Raw genomic sequence first — 19,535 nt, 5'->3', positions numbered from 1 at the left:
TATAAACAAAGGGCAGATCGCTCAGGTTCCATCCAAATTTCGTACGTATTAGCCCAAAATGTTGCTCAGGTCTGCTCAATCCCTAAAGGCTCTGTACAACTCGGGGACACCTCCCTCACCTGCACCCGACCCCTTTGAGGTGCCAAAACCAGCACGCGGTGGAGCCAGCACAAGGGGCTGGTGGTGGCAAGCACACCGGGGCTCAGCACACCATGGAAGCGGGGTGGGAAATGCTTCTCCCGGGGTCCCAACGGACCCAGAACCCCGTCCTAGAAGGGGGAAGAGTGGCCCCCATGTGCTAATGTCCCAATCACACCTTCCCAGTGTGGTCCACGGGGCTCTGCCAGCCCCAGCCCGCTCTGATCTTGGCGGGGACGTTCCAGCCTTGTTACTTTGGCTGGGGTCAGGGAGACTGAAAACATAAGTGTATAATCCTTTCACAAGTTAATTAAAGTACCCATCCATCCTTCATTCAAACCATTCGCCACGGGTTTTTACAATTAATTATTTGGAACCGAATCAAACAAACAAACAAACAGAAGACACGGAAAGAAAAAGCGAAAGCCGAGCAGAGGCAGGGCGCTCCTGCGGCGGGGCATTAGCAAGGCTCCTCCGCGCATCCCTCCCCTCCCCGTGCCTCCCAAAATGAGCCACGAACCCCTTTTATCCAGCACGCAGGTGTGTGGGAGGCGTGGGATCTGGTTCAAGTTTCGGAGCTGTCTCGAGCTGCTTCAGCGACCTTGGAGCAACCCCTTCGTGCCCCCTGGCCTTACCGCCAGCGCCCCATGCCACGAGCAGAGCACCCAGCTGCACCCTGCGCGCCCTCCCCGTGCCCCTGGCAGACCCTTGGAGCGCAAATGCAGCACAAATACATAATGTAGGAGCCAGGAGGGCTCTTTGGTGAGATGCTGGCGTGCTGGGCAAACAGGAGAAGTGCTCCCAGCACCAGCCTTGTCCAGTGCCCGAGGGCTCGAAAAGCACCAACACCGCTAAGCCCTCACAGGAGCCAAGGACGGGTCACAGATACCACGAGGAGGGCAAACATCTCTCCTCCCCATGCAGGTGAAGGCTTTGGAGGCTCTTTGACCTGCTTTATCTCCTCCCCTCCACAACCTCTCTCCATTTCGGATGCTTCATTTCGGCACAGGTACACAAGAGGCGAAGGGGAGGCAGGGAGCAGGGAACCATCCTGGCTCTCCGCCGCTTCCTTCCTCGCCTTCCCTTCCCTCTCATTTGCTCTCACAGATGCGCTCTGCCTCTTCTCCCCAACCTCCCTCTCCTCCATGCCCTCCCTGCTCTCCATCAAGACAAGGTTTAATGTCTTTCCATCTCTTTCCTCTTCCCGGGTAAATTGCGGCGAGCCTGCCGGCTGCTCGGGCGGAACACGCTGTTTTATATGTGCCATAAAAGGAGAGAACTCTGTAAACAATATTATTTTTAATAAAATCCTAGGCTTTGGCAGGCCAGCTGCTTTTGTGTCTGTCTTAATTTAATCAGACGATCAGTTCTCTCAAGCAGCAAGAGGGAATGAAAAGCATTAGCAAGGAATCAAGGAACCGGTGAGGAAAAGACACGGTTTCCATCAAGTGCTTTCTGGCCCGGTGTGTTGCTATGCGAGCAGGACCGAGTTTTCAGGAAAGCGATTCCCAGCCCGGCTCATCTGAAAATAACTTTGTCAAGGCACGGGAAAAGCACGAGCACACCTACACCTCGCAGTGCTTGGAAAGAGGCCGCGTGGAGGCTCTGTGCCATGAACAGACCCACACTCCGTGACGCTGTGTGCTGGAGCAGGGCGCCGCGGCTCTCCGGGGCACTGGCAGCTCCGTGCCCAGGACGTGCCCTGCCTGCTTGGTGGGCTCCCCAGCAGCATGGAGGTGTCCCTGCCAGGCAGCAACAGGCTGGCAGAAGCAGACAATTTCGTGGCACTTCCATTCTTCGAGACCGAGCATCTGCCAGGCGCAGCCACCTCCCTCCCTCCCGCACCAAGCCCCCGCAGGAGCCTTCGCTGCCAGCAGGCTCAAAGCTCATCCCCAGAGCCCTCTCCCAGCCCCGGCCCCTGCAGATGTGCTGCCTCCTTCCCCTACATGTGCTGCCTCCTTTCCTTACATGTGCTGCCTCCGTTCCCTACCTCCTTTTTCTTCTTCTTTTTTTTTTTTTTTTTTTCCAGCTACAGCAACCTGGAGCAGAGGCCAGGTCTCCCCCAACTTTGTAACCAAAGGTTTCTCTGCTTTCACTCAAAGCCACAAATCCTCAAGAATGGAGATACTCAAAAATATGAAATAGTAATTGCTAATTACAGGCACAAAGTAAACAAATTAATTGATATTTACTTGTTTACCCGGTTACAAAAAACGTTAATCACTCCGCACAGTTTAATATCTTAAAAATACATGCTAAGGCGCAGCCATAAATACCGCCAGTAAAGCAAACATGGTGCTCAGCACTGCAAAGGAATTAAAATTAGTATTTAATTACAAGAAATCGCTTGAAGTTCTTTTGCTACCATTAATCACTTTCAATTATGAATGTAATTATAAGTCATCTTTTCTCTTTGGGTGGTCGCTGCTGGGACCCGAAGCAGTGACCCCGTGCTCCCAGAGGGAGAGCCACACTTTGCTCGCCGAACGCAGCTCCTCGCCAACAGGGCTAACGGGAGCCCCTGCGGAGCACCGAAGTGCCAAGGGCGTGCAAGCAGGGAGAGGAGGAGGAAGAGGAAGGCAGCATTACTTCATCCCCTCCCCGCTTGCACCGGTTTTACAGCACTGACTTCAATGGGTTTCTCCGCGCCACGGCAGCGCAGACTCAGGGCTACGGAGATAGATCAATTGATGTGAAATACATCCTCAGATGATTAAAGGATGGAGAGGACAATGCTATCTCTTCCTATGAGGCAAATCAAAGCCTAGAGAGCTCCCTCCCGCAACACAAAGCTGGTTGGTGTTGGGTGAACTGTAAGGTCCCTTCCAACCCAAGCCATTCCACGATTCGATGACACGGGGCCAAAATCTGCCCCCGGCACCTCTCTGTGCCCACCCTGCCCTCCCCTTTCCCCCAGGGAGGGGGTTATTACCCACGTAGTGCCACTCTGCTCCAGGACACCAGCACCCTGCTAGCTGTGCTGTCCCCCCCCGACGATGGCCCTGCAGCCTGCTTCTGGCACCACGAGGCACTGGAGGCAACCAAACCGCAGAAGACAACCCAGAAAATCAAATGGAAACGTACCCTTTTGGTTCCCTTGGCACTTCTGCACAGGGAATGTGATTAGACTGTCCTTATCTTTGTGGGAACAGTTGTTAGCAATAATGAAATCATCCAGCCCTTTTCTTTTTGAAATCCAGCCACATCCTTTGGCTCCAGGAAATAGGGGCAGTGACATGTGCTGTTTTCATAAAAAGCCACAAGACAACATATTTCATTGCAATAAATTCCCTTCCCTCAAGTGAAGAGCGGAGGAGAAGAGATTTCAAGGACAGGAAAAGTTTCAGCCAAAAAAAAAAAGGCTGAGCTGCACTTCTGCCCATCCCACACCAAAGCTGGCTCCTCGCAGGAGGAGGAAGGTCGGGAGCTGACAGCACCGCGTGCCGCCCCCTCTCCCCGTGCTCCCAGGCCCAGCCAGAAGGAGCAGCTCCCTTGATGACAACAGGAGTCACCCGTGGGGTTTCCAAACCCACGCGAAGCTCGAGGTGACAAATCCCTGCTGGGAAAGCCCAGCCCTTGAGGGATGCTTGCTCCTCTCCCGTATCAGCCAAGAGAGGACTCAGCCAACAGCTCCCACCGAAGGCCAGCCAGGGCTTCATCCACACCTCATCCTCCCTGGGCACCTTCGCCACTTGGTTTCCCATCCAGACCATGACCCCAATTCCCTGCCAGGTCCTCCTTCCTCCTCCCTGCCCCACATCCCCAAGCGCCTCCTAATTAGCGGGCTGCGTTTCGCCGTCCTCCCTCCCTGCACTCGGCTGAGCCTCCCCTTCCCTCCGCTCCCCGCTCGTTCTGTTCGCCGAACTAATTGCTGAGCGCCTGCACCCTGGGTGTCTGCTGCTGTTGGAGAAGATTAGTATTTTTACAGAGGGGAAAAAAAAAAAAAGATTAAAAAAAAGAGATTGTGTTTTTTAAAGCAGATGAAAGGAGAGCCCAAGGAGATGTGCATTTGACTCTCAAACACGCTCCTTCAAGTCTCCCTCAGCAGTACTTAAAGGCGTTTCCAAAGCAAGACTTTATGAATGCGAAATGAACCCAGCGCCTTGTTCCTCTGCCACAAGAAAGGGAAAAACTTATCTTTTATATACAATATTTCCTTTATGGCTGACACCGTGCATCACGCGCTGCCACTACCGGCCCCACTTCAGACACAAACGCTGACCTTCCCAAAGTCACAGGGAGGCCGCTGCCTCGCCGCGCAGGGTCGAGCATCCCGGCTGGGCGCGAGCGGCCACGCGTCGTTCCACCCGCTGCTCTCCAGAAAGGGCAAGGGGAAGAGAGCACGAGCGGGGACAAGTTGAAAGTCTTCCTTTCGACTGCTGCGAGCTCGCATGCCCCAGCCCAGCCTGGGATGTTCGCAGGGAAGTGCTGCCTGCCACAAAGCTTTCCAAGGGCAAGAGGGATGCAGGTTGGGCAGGGGAAGGATGAACCAAGGGGGAAGTGACAGCACCTGGGACAAAATGCAACACTCCCCATGCAGCCCTGCAAACCTTCTGTACCATCGAGGGATGCTGGCTGTATTTTCAATGCGACGCCCAGCACCTGAACTCCCCAATTTAATGAAGGACAAGCAGCGAGCACACCCGGGCACGCAGCATCCAAGCATCTTTTGCAACCTGGGTCATCTAGCCAAGGCCACAAAGGGCTCCTGCAAGCAGAGCCAGCACAACGCCGTGCCACGACTGCCTGCTGACGAGGATTTCCAGCAGGGCCGATCCCTTCCTCCACTTTCCCTACCTGTGAAGTGGGGCAGAAGTGCACCCAGCGTCACACAAAACACTGTGTGCGGAAGCCGGGCCACGCTTTTAGGAAAACACCCACCCAGAGGAAGTCTTGGGAGATTTAATTAGCTACCGTCTGTGCTGTTTGAGCTTGTTAGGTGCTATATAATTGCTTAATATTATTATTATCTCAGCAGGTACAGCAGTTTGTTAGGGTAATGATAGTGATTGACATTTCCCTGGCATCCTTCATCCCGACCAGATCCCATATTACTCCATTATAAAACACTCTTCTGTCCTGATCCTCCATATGTCTCCAAACTGTCAACAGGATCATAACTGGCTCCGCGTTGCCAAAAGGCATAAAGGCACACAGAAACTTGCCCGAGTTGTTGGGACGCATCGGAAGCTGAGCTAGGCCCAGCTCAAATTTGCTCCAAGAGCACCCAAATCTATACGGACACAGGGGCTCTTCTTCAACACGGACCGAACCTGCAAGAAGTGGTCCTGGAAGCCACAGCACCCAAAATCCACCCAGCCAAAGGAAACAGAGCCGCACCTCCCGGCAGGCAGCAGTGGGTGCCACAACCCAACCCCAGCGTGAAAAATATATTCCAGGGACAGCCGAGCAGAGGGGCCACTGAGTGATTAATTGGAGACTATCAGTTTGGGATAGGTCTCTAAATTCTCATTAAGTCAGGTGCTGAGGCATCGCACATTAATCCAGAACATTTCCCCTTCGGCCCAAACAAATAAATAACTGTTGTATAATTCAGGGAGAGCTGGGTGGAGCCATCTCTCTCCCCCCTCTCCCTGTCTTTTTCCAACTAACCAGTGAATAAAACATCGCCCGCAAATCTATTAGGCTAATTTTAAATCCTGACAATTTAGCAGCACTTCAGCAAGATAAGAGCCATTTATTAAAAGCCACAGTTCATTAAGCCAAATGCTGCTGGCGTATTTACTCGGAGAAGCGGGGCCGGGCTCAGCTCCCACCAGGACCAGGGCTCCCCGGGGGAGCAGCAGCAGCCCTCAGCCCGCCAGCAGCGAGGCCAGCACAAACCTGCACCCAGCCAAGCCTGCGAGGGGCTGCGGTGCCTCCCCAGCCCTGCCGGGGGCACCCATGGGTGGTGCCGGGGGTGCTTCGCCCTGTCCTGCTGAGCAGGGGGTGGTCACGGAGTGTGCCAAGCGGTGCTTGGCATGCAGGGCTGGGGAATGTCTCCAGGAGCTCCATCAGGGATGTCCCCACGGCTGCACGCAGGTTTTATTGCATCTGAAGTGAGCCCGGGCTACGAAGCCATGCCCCATCACACTGGGACCCCTCCTGAGATCATCAGAGCTGGAACCAGGATCAGACACGCACCCCTTCAGAGCCGGTCCCGTTAATGGCAAGCACAGATTGGCTTCAGACAGGGGACGACAGCTTCCAGCAGCAAGCCAAGAGAGGGTTGTGTGAGAGCTGTTGTTTGCCAAAAGCTACCAGATTGCACCCAGAGCTTTCACTCCTCCAAGCTGCCGCTTGACATCTCTGTTACGGCCCCTCTGCTGTGCCGTTGCATCAGCTCCCGGAGCACCGGGGGGCTGTGACAATGACAGGGGGGCTTTGGGACACGGGGAAAGTGCTCGGGGCTTCCCACTTCCAGGGGGCAGCGGGAAAGACGGGCTCACCACTGCACAGCCCCACGCCTCCTGCTCTCTGGGATGGCTCTTAACCTTCAGGATGGACGAGTGCAACGCTCCACAAGGCACCAAGTGGCCACCGCAACCACAACCCCATAAAACCAAGCTGTGGACGAGCCAAAACCAAAGTCGCCCAGCAAAGACCTGCCCAAACGCAACCACAGCTGCCTAGCAAAGCCCCCGGCGCCGAACAAGCTCCGTGTCAGCATCGACGAGCTGGCAATTCCCCTCCGGGACCTCCTCGCTGCTTGTTCCCCCGTGGTGCACGGGGCTCTGCGGCTGGGGAGGGATCACAACGGGCTCGGTGGTACCCGAGAGATGGAGACACAAGGGAGGGAGCCGTGCCAGCATCGCTGCGAGGAGCAGGCAGCAGAGGGCAGTGAAGAAATCCCATCTCGCAGAGTTTGTGAGTGTAATTCATTCCAGCGGGAGCCATCCAAAAGACTTTATCAAGTGCAATTGTCCCACTGCGCCTTTCACCTGCACACACTTGCAAGACAGTCTGGAGTAACTACAGAGTCTCCCTTTACAGTCATAGCTGAAAGGAGCATTATAAAGGTGAATTAACATTTAAAAAGAATGTAAAAAACCCAGAACTGTTCTAATGATGATTAATGGGAAGCTATAAGGGAGGCCATGACCTCCTAGTGTCATTAAATGGATTGGCAGGTTTCTGAGCATTAATTATAAATAGCCACAGGAGTTCTAGTGCTTAGCAGAATGATGATAAATCCATGACACAGGCAGAGGGACAAGGAGCCAGGAGCACAGCGGGATGTGTGCCCACATGTGCACACGTCAGCGTGCAAGGAAATGTCGGTTTGCACGTGTGTTACATGCAGGAGAGACACCAAAAGGGAAAAGTGTAAGCGAGGCCATCTGAGCACACTTCTGTGTTTGGGTGGATACGAGGATGGAGAGAGGGAAATGGGTAAATGATAAATTAGGCCCTGCCAGTCAATCACATTTCCTAAATGTTTTATATCCCAAAAGCTATAGAAGCAATATTCCTTTCTGGCCTTATTGGAGCCATTTCTGTAAGGCAATTGCATCTGTTTCCTTGGGGATTTAAGCTGAACTGTGCCTTGGCTTTTTTTTTTTCCACTCCCCTTTTATATTTACTCTCTAGCCTGCTACCAAAGAAGGGTCAGAGCGTGCATACAAATAGGGAGGAAGAGGGAAAAACAAACAGCCCCGAACCAGTGACCGGCAGTGATGCACAGACAAGTAGCGGCTGCGAACTTCTCCAAATTCCCCAGCCCATTAGCAAAGGAACGGCTGCAATCCTCAGCGGCTGCCTGCGTTCTGAAGCAGTCAGCTCTTGGCTTAACATTTCCTTTGCCTTAACGCACGTTATTCTGCAATTGCACAGATATTTCAGGGCCCTGCGTCCCAGGGCACTGCTGCGCGTTTGCTGGGATGCGCTCAGCCTGCCCGGGCTTTGCAGCGCTGCAGGAGCAGCAGTGCCACGCTCCCGCTAGCCGCATTGCTATTGCGAGAGCCCTCGGCGGGATGCTTGGTGATAAAAACCCAAATCCTCCCCAAACGCCCAGGGGATGCCGTGCGTGCTCCCCAGGCTGCGGGAGGTGAGCTGTGCCCGGGCGCGACCGCGGGAGCTCGGCGCAAAATGAGAACCAGCAGCGTGTCGGAGTCCCCGGAGCGCTGAGCCCAGCCTATTTATCCAGGAGCTGAATAAATACACAGGATGAATTGAGTGAGGGCTTCAGGCTCCTTAATGAACTCTCCCAATGAACCGCATCGACTCCGCAGAGCGAAGTCCCCTCTTGCTGCCCACGCAGAGAACAAAAGGCACTGGGGAGATGCCAGGGGGGCAGCCCCATGCCAGGGCACCCAGAAAATCCACCCGGAGGCTCCCTGCATCCACACTCCATCACCCAGCCCAAACCACCTGCACCAGAATGCAAAATACCCCTGTTTCTATTTAGATTTAAGTATCATTACCTTGCTGGGCTCTTCCAGAGGAAGGCATTATTTCAGCGGATTGGAAAACGGTGGCGAAAGAACAGGTTCTCCATACAATTTTCTTCATATCCTATTAGTTGCAATACAATTACAGCAAATACATCAATTCTTGGTCCCAGCAGCTCCTGGAAAGAGCCACTATTAAAAGCTGACTTATTAATGGAATTGTACATCCAGGATTAATCGGGCCGTGTTGGCCATTTTCATTTCTCACTCCACAAGTGCTTTTGTTTGCTTAATAGGCTGAAGTAACTTGAGAATGACACAACTTAGAGCTTCCCCCATTTGCTGTGCATATCGCCAGCAAATTTAATCACTCTTTATTTTACAGCGTTGCTCGGGGATAAAATCTGGTACACGCCACCGGGGAAATCCATAGAGCAGTCAAAACGAGGGGTGAGGAGGGAGAAGAGGCAGTTTCCCTTTGGAAGAGCATGGCAGAGCCAGCAAGGGGAAACCCCTAATTGATCCAACCTCAAAAATCCCAAGGGGATTTGCAATACCAAAACCAAGCAATGAAGTAAGCTGGTAGGAAGAGAGCCAGGCTACCTCAACGGTATCCTATGAGTGCTTTGAAAGCCTCCAGCTGCCCCAAAAAGAGCAACCCCACCCCCAAAAAAAAAGCACCCCAAAAAAGAGCACCCCTGCCCACTCCCTGGGAAGTCCTATACGCCAAAAGCAGGATGCCAGCCCCATTTCTGCGGCTGGGAGCGAGCCCCGCTGTCTCCCAGCACAGACATTACCATAGAGGTGAAGTCAATGCATGTTGAAGCATGGTAATACAGTATGACTTTCCCCTTTAATGGAATTTTTCTAGCCCACTAGGAAAAAAAAGACTCCATTAGCCATACTACAAAGGCTCCTACTTATTAGTATTTTAGAACAGCGGCAAAAACATTTCTTGAATCTAATTATTGCTGACAAATATGAAAATTGAAATCAAAGTTAAATTTTCAGCTACAGTGCCTCATACGGCAGCAGCTCGCCGGCTCCCAACTATTGCATCAACACATTTATTCTGCTGAGGCGGCTGCGGAGATGGGGCCCCCCCCAGCCCACCCCTCCGTCTTTGCAGGCATTAGCTCTGACATATTCATCTCCGCAGCCGGGGCCGCGGAACTAACTTGGTGTGTTTGCCAGTCGCACACGAGGCTTGCAAGGGGCTAAAGGCAAAGGGAATAAGGGGAATAAGGGAATAAAAATTGTGTTTTTATATTTTTATATCCAGCTTCGCCCTCTCCCACCCTGCTCTCCAAAAAAAAAAAAAAAAAAAGGTCATCGGGTGATTTTAAATTCCTCGAGATAGAGGATCTGGAAGGGAGGGGAGAGAGGAGGGGGAAGGAAAAAAAAAAGCCTTGTCAACATATTTCCTTTCTCCTGCCTCCCCCCCCAACATACTGTAAAAATCAATCCCCTTTGTCATTTTGCTCTGCTTGTGTGAATGTTTAATGGCTGTCGAGGGAGATAATGATTGCTGCTAGGAAATTCATTTCAGATTTGCTATTTATAAAGTACTTGGTGCTCAGGTGGGAAATTAACATAAGGAAGGGGGAAAGGGACCGAACGGAGAAAGGAAAGCAGCAGGAGAGGAGGGATGAGAGGCACCGGGGAGGCTGGAGGGATCTGCGCCCTAAAGCGGGATGTGCCCAGTATCTGCCCCTCTTCTGGGGTAGAATAAAAGGGTTTGTGCAAGGTGGGGATGCTCACGGTAGGGTCCCACAGGTGCTCCCCAGCACGCTGCCCCGTGCGCATCCTGCATCCCTCGCGGCCACGGGTACCCAGCCCCTCATGGGTTTTACATCTGGGTGATGCCCCTGCACACCTTCAACCCCAAACCCCTCCGTGGGTCCACGGGTCCCGTTCCGTCCCATTCCTCTCCTCCTTGGCTAACCTCACCTCTCCCGGCTCTCCCCAACTTGTTGCTGCAGGAGGGTCCCAAATCCCGAGGGAACTCCCCGGGGTAGCGCAGCCCCCAGCGCCCCGTGCAGGCAGCGCAGCCATGGAGTTCCTACTTCATCATCTCAGAAGTTGCTTTTCACTTTCTGATTTTTCAATAATAGGCTTGGTAGGAATCCCTTAAGCTGCTGAAATAAGCTGAAAACCGCTTTTCCCGCCATTTACATAAACACAAGTGGATCAGAAGGAATAATCATAGTTTATGCATTATTTGGAGGCTTTGGAGCCGGCTGCTAATGTGACGGCAGGTTTTGAAGCTGAAAACATACAACGGGAAGCGCTGACGCGCGGAAAAGCGGCACAAAAGGTAAACAATAAATTAAACAAATTTTTTAATGTTGCATTCAGTGACAGCTCGGCTGCCCGGGCCCCTCCGGTGGCTTCTACTCCCCACCAGCATCGTTCCAAACTGGGCTTCATTAAGAGAGATGTCATCAGGCAAAACTCAAATCCACCCCTCGCCAGCCAGCCCCGATGCTCCTTGGCCCGATATCAAAAACCCCGGCACTGGCGTTGGGGATTGACTTCGCAAGAAGTCTCGTGTAGGCACCCTCTCATCTATAAATACCATCTGTCCTGCAGAAAGGGAATAAAGCCTGCAAACAACCAAACCAACCCAGGAACTTAGCGTTGTTCACCAGACAGCCTCCTAAAGAGGGGGGGGGGGGGGGGGGGGAAAGGCACGCTTACGGGGCGAGATAACATTAGGGCATTAATGAACCCTGCTGCACTTCAAGTGCTTGTCGGGCTTCCAACGAGGCGGGTTGGATTTGGCTTTCAAACCAGGTCTTTAAATCAAGAATGCTGCTGCTGACAAAAATCAAAACATTAGCAGAGGATCTGTTTTGAAGAAATAACAATAAAAAATGCAACAACGCTCGAGACTTGAGGCTCTTTTGATAGTGCTGGAATACCGCCTTCAGATTGCTTTTTTTTTTTTTCGCTTGAAATAACTTCACAACTTTGTACATAGGCTTCTGTAAGCTCAGAAACGGAACAAAAATACTTCAAATCAATCCTTAGTTTTCCCAGATTTTTCTGTCACTGGGAATTTGCCATCGCCCTGTTTTGGAATGGAAAAAAAAAATACTCTGCTTCATTTCGAGTACTACATATTTTCCAGTGGTGCTTCCTACTTCTTAGCAGCTGTGGTTTCCCACCACGAGTCACGGCAGGCAGAGGGTTTGGGGTGCTACAGGCTCCTTCCCAAGTTGAACCAAGGCTTCTCCAGGCTTGGCGATGTACAGTAGGGGAAAGACCCCATTCCCAAGGCAAACGCAGGCCAGACAGAAGAGGGGAAAGTTGGCACCCTTATGTTAGACCACCCAAGGAAGGGAACGGGCTTTGCAGAAGCTGGGCCAGCTCCTATCAGCATCTCCCCAGTGTTTGAAAGGAAAAAATCCAACACTGCACATAGGGTGCCCGCTAACAAGGGCTTTGCTCCTGCTCGGAGCCGCACTCCTCGGCTGCATCGTGCCTCTTTGGGCTCCCCTGCTCAGCAGGTGGGAGGTGGAGGAGTCGGAGGAAGGGAAAGCAAGGGGGGAGGATGCCAAGAAGCGAACATTGTCTTTAGTGGGAACAGTCAAAGGGACGAGGGGGTCGAAGGGTCAATTAATTTACAACAGCTTTCAGCATCGGACATATTAACTGTAAGCGCATCAAAAATCCATGATATCCTTCTTGGCAGGAGATAAGAGAGCACGGTGAAGGCAGCACCTCTGATTTATTATTAACCAAGAGCAAGGCGTGTGCTTCGGGAAGGAAGAGGGAGACAGCTAGCAACTCCGGGCTACCGCAGCTGCAGCTCCCAACGTGCCAGGAGCACAGGGCATGCGATGCCTGCGGGATGCAGCACCTGCAGAATGGCCCCGGGGTTAGGGTGTCCCAAGGGATGTGTTCACAGAGGGCTTTTTAATTATTATTTTTGCCTATAAAAGCTACTAAAGGCATGAGAAGCTGCAGGCGTGGAGGTACAGGATGCTGACTGATGATGGGAGACAGCAGCACAGCTCGGGCTTCCAGTGCAGAATCCCAAAACCTGGCATCTTGCTCCTCTTGGCCCCTGTTTGAAACCAAGAGCTCAAGTCCAAGTCGCAGCTCCGAGGCAGCTGCAAGCCTTTGCCATGAACATCTGAGACGGATCATGGCTTGGTCCCACCGAGTGACAGGAGATTTGCCACCGCACATCAAAGTACTATCAGCAACACTGAAAAAAATCACATTTATCCTCTTTAGGGCTTTGCCCTAGGAAGGCACCCCTTGGACTGGGGAACAAGCAAAGAAAACGTTGCCCTCTCCTGCCAATTCTGAAGTTCAAAAAGGAAAGACAAATGCAGAAGAGTTTTTTTCTGATCCCCCAGCCAAAAAGATGTCCCCATATGGTGCTTTGTGTGCTGTGGGGAGGGCTGGAGCCCACCTCGCCAGGCTGACCACGAGTTGCTGGAAGCAGCTGCTGAGCCATCCCCCTCCACCTCGGTTTGTTGCAGAAAACAGCGAGCCCTGCCTGCTGACTTGACCCAGATCTGTCAACTGATCCATTTTTCCCCATAGGGAAAAAATAAATTGGGGAGGGGGACCACAAATATGGACATTTTTAAGCAAAAGCAGCAAGGAAAATAAACGAAGCAGACACTGGGAACACTGAATGCACTTGTCTCATAAGTATGAGTCAGGGCTCGCACAACAGGCAGATGGAAAAAAACCATGAGCCAGGGTTACTGTGATGGTCAAAATGCCTACAGAGATAAGGAAAAGAGTGCTTTCGGGGCATCCCAAAACTGGTTGCATCCTCCAGAGCACCCAGTGTGGCCAACTGGGGGCAAGAGGGCTAGACAAGCCTGGGCTGGGCTGGCTGGGATGGTCCCAAAGATGCTTCAGAAACGGTTGCTGCACCAGAGGAGCTTTGTGCACAGCACCTAGCATGACCCAATCTCTGTTCGATGACTGAGGCTCCTAAATGCTGCTGTAGCTACAGCATGAACCAACCCTAGGTTGAGTTCCCCACCACACTGCACCAGAACCCATCTCATTACAAATTACAACTCTTTTAATGATGAAATCTCCCCGTATATGTGGTGCAAAGCAACCCAAACAGCTTTGCTACCCAGCCCACCATTGCATGAAGAGATCCGTGTCCGTGCACGGAAAGAAGCAAGCAACAAGGTCTGCACGAGGAATCTCCCCTGCGAAGCTGCATGGAGCACCCACGGCACAGCCACCAACCCCACCAACACCCTGAGCGCCAGCCCAGCTCTCCCGGTGCCATCCCAGGGTTTTGCGCAATGCAGCCTGCTTTCAAAAGCATCCTTTTCATGGCAAAGGTCTGCTTGGGTTCCTGTTTACTCTGCTGAGTCCTAAAAATGTGCCAATTAATTCCATGCGGTGGCCTGATTTCCAGGGGTGCCGGATACCTGCTTACAGCTCCGGTTAAAATCAACAAGAGTGACAGATGTTGGGCAACGCTCGAAACCAGGCCATTGAGTACCCAGACCGCATTCCCCTCCTTTTATGTACTGCATATAACTGGGTTATCTAATCATGTAGGTATTGATTATTGCTGTTATTACCTATTAAATAGCTATTTTCTGCTGTTGGGGGGTGAATATCGCGTTTTATTGACCCACATGGTAACTGTTAACCACCAATGAAGCCACATCTAATATTTCCCCCGGGGAACAATAAATCTGGGTATTCACAGAAAGACGTCGATACACATAATTTTTCTTATACACATTCATTAGTGCAATTACCTTCTTGCACGAACTGCCAGAAGGTTTCCCACCCGCCTCCGTGGAGAAAAAGTCCTCCTCCGACGCGCAGCCCCCCGCATCCAAATCCTTCTCCTCCCTAGGGACATGTCCCCAGGCCAAATCCTGCCCTCCAAGCACACATAAACCCAGCCCGTGGTGCTGCTCATGAGTTATCTGCAACCCCGCCACACCGAGGGAGCAAATGATTCTTTCAAACGAGGAGCGCTCAGCATACGCTGTTGACATATGCTGTTGTTTTACATACCTATTGCAGCGCTTATGCTTATTAGAATAAGGTCTTTATGCTAATTTGGAAATCAACTTCCCATAATTCTTGGCTTATGGATGCTAAAGGCCCAGCTAAATCTTCTATGACCTTTTAGCCTGGTTAATCCTTCTCAGCACGGTTGAGCGAGGAGTTTTCTTCTCTCTTCCCCCTCCAAAGAGCTGGGGTGGGATTTTTGCACAAGCCCTCCCCTTCCTCAAGAAATCCAGGTGGTTAGGAGCAAGGGACACCAGGAAAACACTAGAGCACTCCCATAATCTAAAACAGGGAAAGAGGGAAGAGAAAGTGATGGGTCCTTGAACTTCTAATGCTCATTGCCACTGCTTTGTATCAAACATCAGAGCTCCACAAAGAGAACAGGAGCTGTGCTGCCAAAGGGGGCTTGCTCCCCAACACCTGGGGATCTCTTGGAAGCACCTACAGGACTCAACACCCACCAGTCCTTATTTCAGGGACACCTTTCCAAAAAAAAAAAAAAAGGAAGAAACACAGGAAAGCTGCAAAACTTGGACGACCTATGGATGTTTGGATGTTTGCGTAAATACAGATGGTCAAGCACCTATGAATTAGCCCACTTCATGCTCCTCTCTACTCTCAAGCACCCTCACGAACCACTCTTCTTATTGTTTGTTTGGCTGTAAAAAGGTAAATGACCTGGAGTATTGATAAACTGCTGCAGAGGGCAGCACAGATCTCTTGAGCCGTTTGGAGTAGATTTGTGCAAAACAGTTTATTTTTTCCTGCACAACGATAATTTTCACATTTTCCAACACAAAACAGTTCCACTTTTGTATACGGAGCCAGACAGAAAAGTTAAAAATGCAAGACGATCTGCGGCTGGCAGCAGGGCTCACGAAGCAGCAGCACCCGGCTGCTTTCATCTTCAGCAACGCGCACACGGACTCGATCCTATGTATTACCTTTGGGGTTGAACGGCCCCTGGTTTCTCAAATCCTGCTTTGAAAGTTTTTGCTAAAAAGCAAAATTATTTTGGCTGGGAAGTTTATTTTCTTCAAATGACTCCTGTACACACACTTACGCAAGAAGTCCTCCCGGGGGGATCTCCTTCCCCCCAACCATGCAGCACTGACAATCCAGCATACCCAATGCCTCCCTGCCCCAAAAAGACCCAAACTTCTCCCTGCTGAGTGCTTCCCTGTGCCGTGTTTTCCCCATCACCCCCCAGCTCTGCCCTGGCCCCCCCCAGGGCACGCTGTGATGCAGCTCCCAGCTTCCCCCCACCCCGGCAGTGACTCAGGGACTTGTGGCACCCACATCGCTCCTGCGCGGCACGGCTGGGCGCAGGGGGGCACGGAGGATGTTTGCCTGGGGAGGCAGCCTGTTCCCCCCCACCCCCAGCCGCTCTGCTGCTGCTGAGGGGAATAAAAATCAAGGAGAAGAAAAAAAATCAACTTTTTGATCTGCAAGCTTTGATGGAAGCAGAGGGAAGAAGCGTGAGAGATGAGCAGAGGCAGAGAATAAGGCTGCAAGGAAGCCAAGAGAAAGCATTAAAAGGCACAGATTCTGCACAAGGGAAAGCAGGGGGGGAAGGACCGACGGCCACCCCTCCGGGGGAGCCCCAGCTCCCCACCACCCAACCACGGAGGTGGCAGCAGCGGGGAGCAGGGCTCCCAGCCCCGGGAACCCCCTGGGAGCGGGGCGCCGTGCCCAGCAGCGCGAGAAGGCAGCCGCAACCCATGGAGCAGGAGGGAGCTCGAGGAGGGCGAGCGGGAGGAAGGCGAAGAGGAGAAATGCCTCGGCGTGTGCTGTGCATGCTAAGCAGCCCGCGCCGGTCGATATGGCACGGGTGGCTCTCCGCAAGAGCGGGCCCAGCCTGCCCAGGAGAGAGAAGTTTGAGCGCGGGGCTGCTGCTGGCCATCTCCCCCCGAGCCGCGGGGGCACAGCGGCCCCCAGCCCCACACGGATGGGGGCTTCGCGCCCCGCTGGGATCCCGCAGCAGAGCAGCTGATGGAGGGGGACCAGACAGGGCTGCTTCGGGCGTGCGGGTGCCTAAATCCCATCCCCGCCCCTCAGCAGGCTGCAGGGCAGCACAGAGCAGACTGGCCCCTGCTGCAATCCCCCTCCTCATGCAAAAGGAGCAGCACAGGCTGACCCCCACGCCCCCCCCCCCCCCCCCCCCCAGGGCTGCCTGCACCCTGTAAATGTCCCCCAGGGCAGCCAGCACCCCCGGGACCATCCATCCCCAGCACCAGGCGCGCAGCCCAGGCTGCCTCTCCCCTTCCCAGCCCCAGCCCTGCAGACAGCCCGGTGCAGGATGCGGCCCCATCCACACCCCCCCCGGAGGTAACCCCACTCCCACAGCCCCTCCAGATGGCTGCGAGGAGACTAACGCAAGCTGACAGGCTCGGCAGTGCCGGCCAGCTGGGGCCAGCTCACATCTCCTCCTTCCCCCCTCGCTTTTTTAATATTAACATTTTTTTTTTATTATTATTTTATTATTTTTTTTTTTGGAAAGCCCCCTTAAGCATCATCCCCAGGGGACGGAGGGGACCAGCAGAGCTCACCCGGGACACACCAGACACCGAATTCCCCAACTCCCCAGCCCGGGGCAGGGCAGGCAGGACTCGGGGCTGCACCGAGTTTTTGGGACGACCTTGCAAGCGGGTCCGGCAAAGCAAAGCGGGGGGGGGCAGCACAGAGGGGCCCCGACACCCCGTTTACCCCCCCGCCTGTTGGATGCATCGCTCCTGCGGGAACTAAGTTGAGCTGCCGGAGATGACAGAGTCATTTGGCACCACCCAAAATGAAATAAAATAAAATTGAGCACTGGGGGGGGGGGGGGGTGCTGCTCGAGAAGTTCCCAGCACACCCCAAGGGGGGGAGGGGGCACGAAGAGGGTGATGCCACCGCACCGCAGCCCCGCATCCGCACCCCTGCAACTTAACATCAGGCTGGGGACCCCCCCCCCTTATTTCTGGGGGCTTCTCGCCCTCCCCCAGCCTTTCCCCCCCGATGCTGCCAGGGGGGTCGCGGGTTCCCCCCCCCGGCTCCTTGGGGCTGCACCCCCCGCAGCATCCCCGCCCGGCCCTACCTTGGGAGAGGAGGAGTGCGGCCATCCCGGCGAAGATCACCCAAGAGACGGGGTGCTGCATTTTCGCCTGGGCCATGTTCACCGCGGGCTGCGTTTCTCCCCCCTCCTTCCCCACTCACTGCCTGCCGGGGAGAGGTTTAAAATCCAGCGTTTCCCAGAGCGGAGCGCAGATTTCGGGGAAGGGCGGGGGGGGGGGGAAGCGGGGAAGGAAAAGGGGATGGGGGAGAAGGGGGGGGGGGGAACGGGGGGGGGGAATAAAAAAAAAAAATCGGGAAAAAAAAAATCCGCGCCGCGGGGTGGGGGAGGGAAAAAAATAAAAATAAAAAAAAGGGGGGGGAAAAAAAGAGGGAAAGGGGGGTCGGAAGGGGCGGCAAGGTGCGAGGGACAGGCGCTGCGTGCCCGCCGCTCCGGCCCGCACCGCACCGCAGCCGCCGCTCCGGCAGCGCCCGCCCCGCCCCGCGCTCATTGGCTCCGGGGCCGCCGCCGGGGCCGCCCCGCACCGCTCCCGCACCCGTCCCGCAGCCCCGCCGCCCGCTGGCCCCGACCCACCCCCGGGGTTAGGGCATAGGGAGGGGGGTGGTCCTCGGCGCGCAGCCCCCCCAGGGTGGGTACAGCAAGGATGGGAGCAGGAGGCGCGCCAAGGCTCGGCGTCCTCCTCCTCCTCTTCCTCGCGTGAGGAAGGCTGTGTGTGGGTCACCCGTGTGGTGACGCTCACGTGGGTCGCCTCGGGAACCCCTTGCCATGTTCCCCTCCAATATCCGCAGCCTATTTCACAAAATAACCCTCCCGCTACCCAAACCGTCCTGGCCGGGTCCAGACAGCCCAAACCATGCCATCCATCCACAACCCCCAACCCATCCATCCATCCATCGCCCCCATCCCATCCATCCCTCCACAATCCCCAAACCAACCATCCCATCCCTCCACCATCCCCAACCCATCCCATCCATCCACAACCCAATGCCACCAGCATGACACCAACCAGCCCACACACATAAGGCCCCCAAGACCAAAATCTTAATTTTTCTCCAGCACACAGAATACTAGAAGCACCGAACCCCGAGAATCCCGCCTGATGAAACCCAAATAAGGATCATGTCAAATATTCCTTATTTTGATCAGTGGTAAGGATGGCTCATTTCATTGCGTGAGGTGACTCACGGCCCCGTAAAACAACATTATAGGCAGAAAAATGACAAAGCAAAAAAAAAAATCTTGGCTTTTTACATTTACTCCTCCTCAGAGCCTTCCAAAATCTGAGCTGTTCACTTTGCAATTCAGAAGATTTGGCTGCAAACTCTGGGAAAATCCAGCTGCGTTTCTCTCTTCCCTCCCTATCGCTGCCGCCCAGAGAGATCTGCCGAGGCGGACCTAGGCCAGCAGCTCTGCTGGAGGAAGGCAACAAACAAGAGGTGCCAGTCCCTCCCCTGCAGTCCCTTCTGACCACGGCAATCCCAAAGGGAGCGGGGAGCTCAGTGCGGTGTCCCTGGCCTTGTTCCCCATCCTCTCCAAGGCTTGGGTCAAGCTGCACACCTTGAGAAGGTGCAGGACTCTCCACCAGCATCTCATGGTCACAGCGTCCCAGCTCCTTGGGTGGCAAAGGGAAGGGGACAGGACTGTTAGTGACCCAGATCTGGGCTACGGGGTATTTTTAGGCAAGTTTTTTTGACACCCAGACCTCCCCACCTCATACAGGCAAGGCTCGAGCCACCCCTCCAGCCCCAAGCAACACAACGCCTCGGTCACCCCAAGTTGCCCTGTTTGGGGCCCTTCTGGCAAGGTGTAAGGGTTCCTCTCGCCAAAACATCATCTCGCCCTCTCTGTGTCTTCCCCACCACCCCACCACCAAGTTCCCTATGACCCCACAAAGCGCCAAGCAGCCGCCGCCACCGCCCTCCCCAGCGCTTCTG

General features: G+C 53.9%; 1 protein-coding gene across 1 annotated transcript in view; it reads right to left on the bottom strand.

Moving 5' to 3' along the window:
- NTM (neurotrimin) overlaps window positions 1–17,701 on the bottom strand; it is a 326,258-nt gene extending 308,557 nt beyond the window's left edge. Inside the window, exon 1 of the mRNA XM_035555717.1 lies at window positions 17,626–17,701. Within this exon, the coding sequence (XP_035411610.1) occupies window positions 17,626–17,701 (76 nt within the window). The remainder of the gene's footprint in view (window positions 1–17,625) is intronic.
- Window positions 17,702–19,535: the final 1,834 nt, after the last annotated feature.

This window comes from Cygnus atratus, chromosome 22 (assembly GCF_013377495.2).
Source record: "Cygnus atratus isolate AKBS03 ecotype Queensland, Australia chromosome 22, CAtr_DNAZoo_HiC_assembly, whole genome shotgun sequence".
NCBI classification, from domain to species: Eukaryota; Metazoa; Chordata; class Aves; order Anseriformes; family Anatidae; genus Cygnus; species Cygnus atratus.
The sequence above is the reverse complement of the archived record's forward strand: the minus strand, read 5'-3'. Positions and strand labels throughout refer to the sequence as shown.